This window comes from Oryza glaberrima, chromosome 8 (assembly GCF_000147395.1).
Source record: "Oryza glaberrima chromosome 8, OglaRS2, whole genome shotgun sequence".
Classification (NCBI taxonomy): Eukaryota; Viridiplantae; Streptophyta; class Magnoliopsida; order Poales; family Poaceae; genus Oryza; species Oryza glaberrima.
The window spans coordinates 24,584,366-24,596,269 of NC_068333.1; the positions used below are offsets into that span (position 1 = coordinate 24,584,366).

An 11,904-nucleotide genomic window follows, 5' to 3' on the forward strand; every position below is an offset into this window, starting at 1 on the left:
TCCTATTCTTTCCTCAATCAAACCAACCCTTCTCTTCTCCACAGGCACTCAATCCCTATTTGAGACAGCAAGAAATTACTTTCAAATTGATCTGTGATGTGCCACAGGGCTATGAAAATGGCCATGTGAGTCATGACACTCTGATTCCATTTGCTGCCTCAGTAGCAAGCAAAGGATTCTTGTGCAGTGGATCTTGCTACCACAGCTGCAACAGGCCAGCTCCCATACACAAGGTTGAGAGTGCAAGCGGCATTGATTGCAAATGATAGAACACATATTGAAATTAACAAGAGAACAAAAAATTAAAAAAAAATACATGTATCATGTATCGACAATACCATTCTGGTAGCACTCAATTAAAATAATCCCTTGAGAGCATGCAATTATGTCAAGATCCACAAGTAGAGTGAACTAACCTGCTGGTTTATGCTGCCAATAGTTGAGACATGACAATGTGATGACTCTCTTGGAATAAAGAGGCAGTGCATTAATAATAAGAATAACATATGAGATATTTCATATGCTGTTTATTGCTGCTGCCAGATCTCAGACCATGATAGACAGCATCAAGGAGCTGAACTGGCAGGATTCTGTTTGTTTACCATCCAAATGATGCTGTGTCTAGCACATCCACTGAATAAATAGGCCTCAGCACAAAGCTAGACACATCAAAGACATAAGTTTTCCTTTCCTTCTCATCTGTCGATCCAACACAGAGAGGCAACATTTTTAGCAATAGACATGGCTTTCCACCAAAGATCAACTAGTTTACCTTCTAGACCTCTCTCCAGAGTTGAAGAGGAGCTGCACAGCATTGAGGCATGGATCTCTTCACCCTCCCTGACCATCGAGACAATCTCTGATGGTTTGAGGAGCCTTGGGGACATCTACAGCACTATTGAGAAGATCATGTGCCTACCTAGCAACCAAGTTTGCTCATCACAGCAAAGGAAGTTGTTGGATAGAGAGATGGAATGCTCCCTTGAGCTACTGGATCTCTGCAATGGTATGAATGAGGTCTTCACCGAGTTGAAGGCCATCATCCAAGATCTGCAAGTGTCTCTCAGAAAAGGAGATAATGCAGCTGTTCAAACCAAGATCCAGTCATACATCCGACTGGTGAAGAAGGCGAAAAAGCATTCCAAGAAGACTGTCAAGAAGGTTGTGTCAGACAAGGAGGAGTGCAAGATAGTGAAGCTGTTGAGCGAGGCTAGAGAGATCACAACCTCTCTATTCGAGTCAACAATTCACCTCTTGTCGAAGCAAATTGCGATGCCAAAATTGTCTCTCATCTCCAAGGCATTCCAGAAGAAAAACTCAATTATCTGCAATGAGGAGCAATTGCAGGTGTTAGAGTGCTGCATCAGAGATCTTGAGGCTGGAGCTGCGCTTCTGTTCAGGAGATTGGTCCAGAGCAGGGTTACTCTCCTGAACAATCTTAGCTCATAGATACTCCTCAAGATCTGACACACTTAAGAGTTTGTGATTGGCATCCACCTTTTAAAGGATTTGCTGATCCTTTCCAATTGTATATGTTATACAATTACTGTACAGAAAAAAAATATGCATGAAAGAGAACAGTTTTGATCTATTTCTTGAATTCTTGTCGTGCACCCAATCCTCACATATTGCTGAGATACATGATGTGATTATGCAAATCAATGTCAATATTACTGACTCTGTGATTAATATACATTGCACAACCCATCACCTAAATTATGAAATATAAGTGCCACGTTAGTGATATTAGTATTACTCTTATTTCTTTTCTTTTTTACAGTCAAATTGATCTATGATGTGCAATAAGGCTATGAAATGTCCATGTGGGTTACTGACTCTGATGCCGTTTGTTGCCTCACTAGCAAGCAAAGGATCCATGTACAGTGGATCTTGCAGCTGCAGGTAAAACAGGCCAGCTCCAATACACGAGGTTAAGCGTGTATGCAGCATGGATTGCACATAATAGAACGCTAGTTGAAATTAACAAGAGAACTAAAAATTAGATAACACTATTAAATAATCACTTGAGAGCGTGCAATTATGCCAAGAGCCACCGGTAGAGTGAACTAACCTGCTGGTTCTTGCTGCCAATAGTTGAGACATGACAATGTGACACCTCACTTGGAAGATAGATGGCAGTGCATTAAAACAATAAATAACAAAGAGGCCATATGCTACAGCCAGATCTCAGCTGAACTGCCAGGATTCCGTTTGTCTACCATCCAATTGATTCTATGTCTTGCACATCCTTTGTATAAATAGGTCTCAGCACAAAGCTAGACACATCAAACCAAACTTTCCTCTCAACTCTCAGACTCACCAGAGACAGAGTTTAGCAATAGACATGGCTTTCCACCAAAGATCAATTAGCTTGCCTTCTAGGCCTCTCTCCAAAGTTGAAGAGGAGCTGCACAGCATAGAGGCATGCATCTCCTCACCCTCCCTGACCATCGAGACGATCTCTGATGGTTTCAGGAGGCTTGGGGACATCTACAGCTCCATTGAGGAGATCATGTGCCTGCCTAGCAACCAAGTTTGCTCATCCGAGCAGAGGAGGTTGTTGGATGGAGAGATGGAATGCTCCCTTGAGCTACTGGATCTCTGCAACGCTATGAACGAGGTCTTCACCGAGTTGAAGGCCATCATCCAAGATCTGCAAGTGTCTCTCAGAAAAGGAGATGATGCAGTTCTTCAAGCCAAGATCCAGTCGTACATCCGCTTGGTGAAGAAGGCAAAGAAACATTTCAAGACTGTGAAGAAGGTTGCCTCAAACAAGGAGGACTGCAAGATAGTCAAACTGTTGAGTGAGGCTAGAGAGATCACTACCTCTCTATTCCAGTCAACAGTGCATCTCTTGTCAAAGCAAATCGAGATGCCAAAATTGTCCCTCATCTCCAGGGCATTCCAGAAGAAAAACCTGGTGGTTTGCAATGAGGAGCAGTTGCAGGTGTTAGAGTGCTGCATCGGAGATCTTGAGGCTGGAGCAGGGCTTCTGTTCAGGAGATTGGTCCAAAGCAGGGTTACTCTCCTGAACATTCTTAGCCCATAGATACCCCTCAAGATCTGTCACTCTTAAGACCCTGCGATTGGCGTCCACCTTTTAAAGGATTTGCTGATCCTTCCATCTGTATATGCCATAGACTTACTGTACAGAAAAAAAATACATGAAAGAGATACAAAGTTTTGATCTAATTCTTGCCATGTGTGCTGTCCTCACATATTACTGAGAATCTGAGATACATGATGTGATTACCCAATGTTCTGTCAGTATTACTGCCTTTGTTATGAATATACATCGAACAATCCGCAAATGAATATGTGCCATGTTAGTGATATTGTTTTCATTTCTTTTCTATTTTACAGTCAAATTGATCTGTGATGGGCCGTAGGGATATACATGCTCTACCTCTAAACATGAACATTACACGAAAATACCCACAACATCCTAGTTTGCATATTCTATTGAGGCCATGTGGTTATGTTACCTCACACCGGTCTAATTCCATTAATTAGTCCTCATTCCTCAATCAGTGTTTGGTGCATCTTGCACTACACACATGAAACATGCCAGGCCCAAACTACAGAGATTAAAGCTTGCAATTAGCACAATGTATTAGCTGCCAAAGTTCGCTGCATGATCGCACGACCTAGCTTGGTAAGCTCTTGTGTGTACATCCATTTTATTTATTCATTTTGGAGGACTCATATGCATCACATTCAGAAGTTTTCTTAAAAAACAAAAATGCTTAAATACTATAATTGTAGCGTAGACAGCATAATCTGCAATTCTGCAGCAAATATGCCGGACGAGTGAGAAAACTGCAAGCAGATTTGAGAAATTCAAAGCTGCGCGAAGCGATTTCGGAACCATGCGTACGCCTATCGCTGTGGATTGCTGATTCACTCATGAACTCAGGCATCAACAGTAGAACCAAGATGACTCACGGGGCATTGCATTGCAGCACACAGGTAACAGGAAAATAAAGTGGTAGATGCATGAATACCTCAGCTGCCCCCCCTGGGTGCTGGAGACTATACAGCATGCGGCCGCTCCCTGGGGCGGCCGTCGCCGACTCGCCAGAGCGGGCTCTACCCCTCTACTCTTTCTTGCCTTCTCTGGTGGTGGTGAGTTGTGGGAGGCGACGAGTAGGCAGTATCTCCTGGGCCCCATCAGATCAAAAGCAAAATTAACAACCAATTTTGCCTCACCCTCACATACACCACACAACTTGCATATGCTTACAGTAGATTAGATGCTTTGGATGATTGGATGCCCCATTTCCTCGCAGGCTCGACGATGATTTCACAATCCAATCTGACAATACTTGTGCGTGTGTTCGTGCAACGGTTGCTGCCTGCAGCAGCTGCTACATGACAGCCTCGCATGCCAACTCTCAACTAGAGATTGATGAACACACTACACAAGCGTGCAGGATTTATACATCTGCTCGCTGGAGAGGAGACAGGGCAGTCATCCAGTCGTACGCCGAGCAGCCAAGAAGGCACAGAGACACATCAGGAGGATCACCGGCGGTGGCAGCAGCAAGCCTGCAGCTTCTGAAGCCAGAGAGATCGCCGTCGCAGCGCTCGAAACAGCAGCAGCAAAGCTCTTGCCGAAGCAGATCGCCACCATGTCGAGTTCAAGCAGGTGGTCCCAGCTCGTCTCCAAGAAGAAGAGAGATGCCTCCTGCGAGGAGAGCAGTTGCAGGTGTTGGAGTTGGACATTGCTGGTCTTAACAACGGTGTTGAGGTTCTCTTCAGGAGACTCATCCAGAGAAGGGTCTCCCTTCTCAACACACTGACACTGGTAGATGATGAGATAGATCATAGATCATGCAAACACTAGCTCCTTTGTGATCTGCGTCCGCCTTTTAGAGGATCTGCTGATCATGAAACAATTTTGCCATGAGTACAATGAGACAAAATGATGAATTGTACAGTCATTTTGAGAAAAGAATTCTTGTTGGTCCATGTTCTCTTGTCGATTCACTGTATGTACTTTGATGAGAACTTTATTCCATGCCTATGACATCAGGCCTAGTACAAGATTATGTTCACTTGGCAAAGTATTTTCTTTTCCAAGAAGTGCCACTATGAAAACAGGATAGACGAAGATCCCTTTTTTTAGATAATAATGGGATAAACGTAGATTCATGCTGACATACACAAACTTGACTTACCAATAGCGTGCTGTAGACCAGCTTGTAATTAGCATAACCAGTGCCCAATAAAACAATACTTAACAACCATTAACACGAATGGAACCACTAACTAGTCAGCCTGCTTACTCCATTAAACAAGTGTTAGAGCATGCGTGCATACCTGTGATTGTGAGGACCCAGCAATGAACTGCCAAGCTGATTCTTTGTCCCGACAACTGGAACATCACAATGTGATAAGCCTAGTTAGGAGCACCTAATGCATCGGAAGAAAATTGCACAGCATGTGGATCATCTTGAGGTTGCAACAACCAGATGCTAAATGCCCTGGTAGAGACATGCCAGCAATGATGCACGGGTGATCAGAACAAGATAAGCATGGCGTGTTGCATTGGAACCTGGATGGGAAGTCAACCATAGTTTTTTCTTCCAGAAAGAATCATCAGGCAGCAGCCAGCTTCATTTCTCTCATCATTTAACTGCGTGCTCACCTCGCATCTTGATCTGAATCTGACATTAAACTAACCACTCGTGCAGATGAGTTTGCCGCTGATAATTCAGACATGACAGGCTTGTTATGCTCAAATGTGAGAGTTAGAAATGCCTCTTATATTGAGGAGACATAAAAAAGCATCAGTTTGTCTTGGAGATGGGTGGCTTTGTTGCAGCAGCACAACCATCAATATTGATGAGATTCTTTCTGTTGCTTCTGTTTCTTCCGTTATAAATAGAGACAGACTATGCTGGGCTTTCACCATTGAGCAGTTTCTTCTCTTCTCTTCCGTTTCCAGAGAAAAAAAAAAAGGAAACACCACACACCATCTATAGAAACCATGGCATTTAGATCTGCAAGCGCTCCTTCCAGCCCTCATTCTAACAAAACCAATGTTGAGGAACAGCTTCAGAGCTTGAAGGCAACCATCACTTCACCAGCTGAAACCGTTGAAACAATGCTTGATGGTTTCAGTAGGATTGGAGCTGTGTACAACAACATTGAGGAGATCATATGCTTGCCAAGCAGCCAAGCTCAACTTTGTCAGAATCAGCAGAGGAAAGCAGTAGAGCAAGAGCTCGAGCATTCCCTTGTGCTGCTCGACCTCTGCAACTCTATCCAAGAGAGTGTTTCCGAGCTCAAGACAAGCATTCAGGAGATGCAGTTGGTTCACAAGAGAAGGGATGCTACAGTTGTTCAGGCCAACATCCAGTATTTCATTCGTCTGACCAAGAAGGTGCAAAAGCAGTCCAAGAAGATCAGCAAGAAGTCTGCTTCAGCTGAGCAGGAGGGCTCCAGGGTGATCAAGCTGTTGGCCGAAGCTAGAGAGGTCGCCATCTCAATGCTTGAGTCCTCTTCACATCTCTTGTCAAAGAAGATCACAACATCAAATTCTAGCAAGTGGTCACTTGTCTCCAAGGCATTTCAGAAGACAGGGCTTGCATGCCAGGAGGAGCAATTACAGGCGTTGGAGTTCGCCATCGTTGATCTCGAGAGTGGAGTTGAGACTTTGTTCAGGAGATTGATCCAGATCAGAGTCTCTTCTGAATGCTCTAAGCTTGTAGATAGACGATGAACCAACTCTGGCTCCCTCTGATCTGCATCTGCCTTTTATAGGATCTGTTGATCATCAAAACAATTTTCCAATGAGTATATGAGAGGAAATGACAAATGTCAAAATGTACAGTACATCAGTTAGTCAAAAGGAAAAAAAAATATTTTGGCCCATGCTCAGTTGTCAATTTTTACTGATTTTGAAGCTTGTATGTATGACCATTTTTCCTTTCCAGGAACTTATTTAACCTCACACTGAGGACGGCCAAACAATCACCTGAATTTTGGGGTACTTAAGCTAAAGTTTATTGATAGAAAAAAAACTTAAATTATCAATAAGATGCTCACTTTTCCTGGATGTTATAGAAACAATAGTACAGAAAGTTTGAAAAATTCCTTTGAAGCCAGCATTCTTTACTAGAGATGATGAGATGGCCATGCTTTCCTCATTCACAGGAATATTATTATACAATATATCTTGACATCATGCCAGCTGGTAATTAGCATAACCTATGCCTAATAAACCAACCAATTAACAATTAATAACACACATAGAGAACCCATACGACTCGCCAAGCGTGCTCCATTAAACAAGTGTTAGAGCATGCATTTTTGTCAAGGGCCAGCACTAGAGTAAGCTGCCATGCTGATTCTTGATCCCAAGAACTGGAACATCACAATGTGATAGAGCTAGTCAGGAGCACCTAACGCATCGTATAAAAATACGCACCATGTGGATCATATTGAGATTGCAACAGCCAGATGCTAAATGCACTAGTAAACATGCCAGCTATGATGCACGGGTGGTCAGAGAAGATAAGCACAGCATCATGTGTTGGAACCTGGAAGTGAAGCCAATTAGTTGTCCCTCCCACCAAGAATCATCAAATTAACCAGCTCCTTTCTCTCATAAGATCACTGGCATGTTCACCGATCTCACTACACTGATCCAGATTTGACATTAAACTACTCACTCGTGCAGATGAGTTTGCCATTGATACAGCAGGCATGACAGACTGATCATGAACTCAAATATTAGAGATAGAAATGCATCTTATACCAAGGAGACAAAAAAAAGCATCTGTTTGTCATGGAGATGGGTGGCCTTGTTGCAGCAGCACGGCTTTCAATATCAATGAGATTCTTGCTGTTGCTTCCACTACTTTCGTTACAAATACATACAAACCATAGCAGGGTCAACAACATTGAAACACGGTTTCTCCTGTTCTCTTCCATTTCTTCAGAAAAAAAGGAAGCACTGCACTATCCATAGAGGCCATGGCATCCATGCTTAGATCTGCAAGTGTGCCTTCCAGCCCCTGCTCCAATGAAGCCAATGTTGAAGAACAGCTTCAGAGCTTGAGAGCAACCATCGCTTCACCCTCTGCAACCGTCGAAACAATGCTTGATGGTTTCAGCAGGATTGGAGGTGTATACAGGAACATTGAGGAGATCATGTGCTTTCCCAGCAGCCAAGTTCTCCTTTGCCAACCACAGCAGAGGAAAGCAGCAGAGCAAGAGCTTGAGCGCTCTCTTATCTTGCTTGACCTCTGCAATGCCATGCAAGAGAGTTTCTGTGAACTCAAGGCAAGCATCCAGGACATGCAGTTGGCTATCAAGAGAGCCGATGATGCCGCTGTTCAAGCCAAGGTCCAGTCCTTCATCCGTCTGACCAAGAAGGCACAAAAGCAGTCGAAGAAGATTAGCAAGAAGTCTGCTTCAGATGATCAGGAGGGATGCACGGTGCTCAAGCTGTCAGCTGAAGCTAGAGAGGCTGCAATCTCAATGGTTGAGTCCTCATTGCATCTCTTGTTGAAGCAGATTGTGAAGCCGAATTCTAGCAGGTGGTCTCTTGTATCCAAGGCTTTCCAGAAGGCAAGGATTGCATGCCAGGAGGAGCAATTGCAGGCGCTGGAGTTGGACATCAGTGATCTCGAGAGCAGAGTTGAGACTTTATTCAGGAGATTGATCCAGAGCAGAGTTTCTCTTCTGAATGCTCTGAGCTTGTAGATGATACACCAACTCTTGTTCTTTGTGATCCGCGTCCATCTTTTAGAGGATTTGCTGATCATCAAAACAATTTTGAGAAGTGTATATACACAATAGGTACTGACAAAATGTACAAGAATACTGAAAAGAAAAAAAATTATCTATGTTCAGTTGTCAACTTTACTGTCTTAGCTTTCTGCATGACCATAAATCCCTTCCAGAAAATCTTATTTATCCTCACTTAGAATGGCCAAACTATCACTTGTATTTTGGAGTTCTTATGTTAAAGTTCACTTAGAGGTAAAAACATAACTTATAAACAAGATGCTCACCATTACTGGTTGTTGTAGAAATAATAGTACAGAAAGTTTGAAATTTCCTTCTGAAGCTGCACCCTTTCCTATAAAATAATGAGATGGTTGTGCTTTTCTCATCCACAGGAAGTTTATAGTACAGTCCATCTTGCTGTCATGACTAATAGCACACTAGCAGATAATTAGCATAATTGTCCAATAAACCAACTATCTAACAGTTAATATAACACATCGAACCCATACCACTTTCCCAGCATTCTCCATTAAACGAATGGTAGCTCATGCATTTATGTGAATGTGCAGCACTAGAGTAAGCTGACATGCTGATTCTTGATCCCATGAACTGAAACATCACAATGTGATCGGCCTAGTTAGGAGCACCTAATGCATAACAGAAAATTGCACAGCATGTGGATCATCTTGAGATTGCAACAGCCAGATGTTAAATGCACTAGAAGAAACATGCCAGCGATGATACACGGGTGATCAACACAAGGTGAAGTCAACTAGTTCTTCCTTACACCAAGAGTCATCAACCAGCTCCTTATCTCATCATTTCACTGCATACTCACAGATCTCAATACATCAATCTGGATTTGACATTAAACTACTCACTCGTGCAGAAGAGCTTGTCATTGACAATGCAGACATGACAGGCTGATCATGAACTCAAATATTAAGAGTGCACCGAAGGGGCATAAAAAAACATCTCTTTGTCATGGAGATGGGTAGCTTTGTACCAGCTGCATAGCTTTCATTATGGATGAGATTCTTGCTGTTGCTTCTATTTCTTCACTTATAAATAGAGAGAAACCATAGCTGAGTTTACACCATTGAGCAAGGTTTCTTCTCTTCTCTTCCGTTTCCAGAAAAAAAGGGAGGTGCTACAACATCCATAGAAGCCATGGCATCCATGCTCAGATCAGCAAGTGTGCCTTCCAGCCCTTGCTCCAATGAAAGCAATGTTGAAGAACAGCTTCAGAGCTTGAAGGCAACCATCTCTTCACCCTCTGCAACTGTCGAAACAATGCTTGATGGTTTCAGCAGAATTGGAGGAGTGTACAACAACATTGAAGAGATCATGTGCTTTCCCAGCAGCCAAGTTTTCCTTTGGCAGCCACAGCAGAGGAAAGCAGCAGAGCAAGAGCTTGAGCGCTCTCTTGTCTTGCTTGACCTCTGCAATGCCATGCAAGAGAGTATTTCTGAACTCAAGGCAAGCATCCAGGACATGCAGTTGGCTATCAAGAGAGCTGATGATGCCACTGTTCAAGCCAAGGTCCAGTCTTTAATCCGTCTGAGCAAGAAGGCACAAAAGCAGTCGAAGAGGATTAGCAAGAAGTCTGCTTCAGATGATCAGGAGGGATGCAGGGTGCTCAAGCTGTCAGCTGAAGCTAGAGAGGTTGCAATCTCAATGCTTGAGTCCTCATTGCATCTCTTGTTGAAGCAGATTGTGATGCCGAATTCTAGCAGGTGGTCTCTTGTATCCAAGGCTTTCCAGAAGGCAAGGATTGCATGCCAGGAGGAGCAATTGCTGGCGCTGGAGTTGGACATCAGTGATATTGAGAGCAGAGTTGAGACTTTGTTCAGGAGATTGATCCAGAACAGAGTTTCTCTTCTGAATGCTCTGAGCTTGTAGATGATACACCAACTCCTGTTCCCTTTGATCCGCGTCCGCCTTTTAGAGGATCTGCTGATCATCAAAACAATTTTGTGTATATAGAGTATATATGATAGAAAATGACAAAATGTACAGGAAATCATCAATCGAAAAGAAAAGTTTTTAGTCCATGCTCAGTTGTCTATTTTACTGTTATTTGAACCTTAAATGCATGCTCACGACTCCTTTCCAGAAACTGCTCTGTTTCACCTCACTGAGGACAGCCAAGCAAAACCATGAATTCTTAGAGTTCTGAAATTTAATATTATTTATAAAATACATAATTTTCTATCAGATGCTCACTGTTGATCGATGTTATAGAAAACAATGATACATAAAGTCCAAAGTTTTTCTTTTAAGTCTGCACTCTTCACTATGAAACAATGGGATGATAATTTATTTCTTCTTTTTCCAATAACAAGCGAATTTTTGTGTTTGCTAAGAAATGAAATACATACAATGGTTAGTACAGGATTGAGATCCGAGTTGTGCAAAAATAAGCATATCAAAGGGACTGCAGGCAAAGTTGGAGGAAATCACAGCAGCAGATATCAAGTGACCAAGACATAAAAGCAACAATAGTAGGTTGTTATATCAGGATTGTTTATGTGGTGGTTTTTGTTGTCCTGATGTCAAACTGGAGATTCCAGTCTTTTGCTTTTACCTGTATGCTGTAAGACTTATGTTCGCTTTCTAAGTTAAGCTGGGTTGATCTGTTGATATATGGTCTAAAAAATATCAGAAAGTTTCTCGGCGACCTACTCCTGCCATTCTCCATTGGCATGCTTTTCTCATGCACATCAAGGTTTTTTTATACAGTAGATCTTGCTGTCATGACTAATAGCATGCCAGCCGGTAATTAGCACAACCTGTGCCTGAAAAACCAACTACTTAATTAATAACAAGCATAGAACCATACTACTAGCTAGCATTCTCAGTTAAACAAATATTAGAATACACATGGATGTGAAATCCTGCACTAGAATAAGCTGCCATGATAATTCTTGATACCAAAAAATGAAACATGAAAAGGTGATATGGCTAGTTAGGAGTGCTTAATGCATCAATAGAAAAACGAACAGCATGTGGACCAACATGAGAAACATACCAGCGTCCAGAACAGATAAGCATGTGTGTCACGTTGGAGGCTTGGAGCTTGGAGATGAAGTCAATTAGCTGTTCCTTCCACCAGAAAACATCACCAGCTCCTTTCTCGCCATTTCAGTGCATGCTTGTCAA

General features: G+C 42.6%; 2 protein-coding genes and 3 pseudogenes across 2 annotated transcripts; all 5 read left to right on the forward strand.

The window, feature by feature from the left end:
* Positions 1 to 741: 741 nt before the first annotated feature.
* LOC127783198 (uncharacterized) lies at positions 742 to 1,442 on the forward strand (annotated as a pseudogene).
* A 902-nt stretch (positions 1,443 to 2,344) lies between these two features.
* Positions 2,345 to 3,216, forward strand: LOC127783199 (uncharacterized; annotated as a pseudogene).
* A 2,776-nt stretch (positions 3,217 to 5,992) lies between these two features.
* Positions 5,993 to 7,110, forward strand: LOC127783192 (uncharacterized; annotated as a pseudogene).
* Positions 7,111 to 7,983: 873 nt separating this feature from the next.
* On the forward strand, positions 7,984 to 8,763 carry LOC127783191 (uncharacterized). Its single transcript, XM_052310427.1, has one exon. It carries the CDS (start codon positions 7,984 to 7,986, stop codon positions 8,713 to 8,715), a length of 732 nt encoding a protein of 243 aa, XP_052166387.1. The 3' UTR covers positions 8,716 to 8,763.
* Positions 8,764 to 9,912: 1,149 nt separating this feature from the next.
* On the forward strand, positions 9,913 to 10,694 carry LOC127783190 (uncharacterized). Its single transcript, XM_052310426.1, has one exon. It carries the CDS (start codon positions 9,913 to 9,915, stop codon positions 10,642 to 10,644), a length of 732 nt encoding a protein of 243 aa, XP_052166386.1. The 3' UTR covers positions 10,645 to 10,694.
* Positions 10,695 to 11,904: the final 1,210 nt, after the last annotated feature.

What these genes read in the sequence shown, in the direction of transcription:
- LOC127783190 (XM_052310426.1), top strand. Translation starts at nt 9,913, where the DNA reads ATGGCATCCATGCTCAGATCAGCAAGTGTGCCTTCCAGCCCTTGCTCC.
- LOC127783191 (XM_052310427.1), top strand. Translation starts at nt 7,984, where the DNA reads ATGGCATCCATGCTTAGATCTGCAAGTGTGCCTTCCAGCCCCTGCTCC.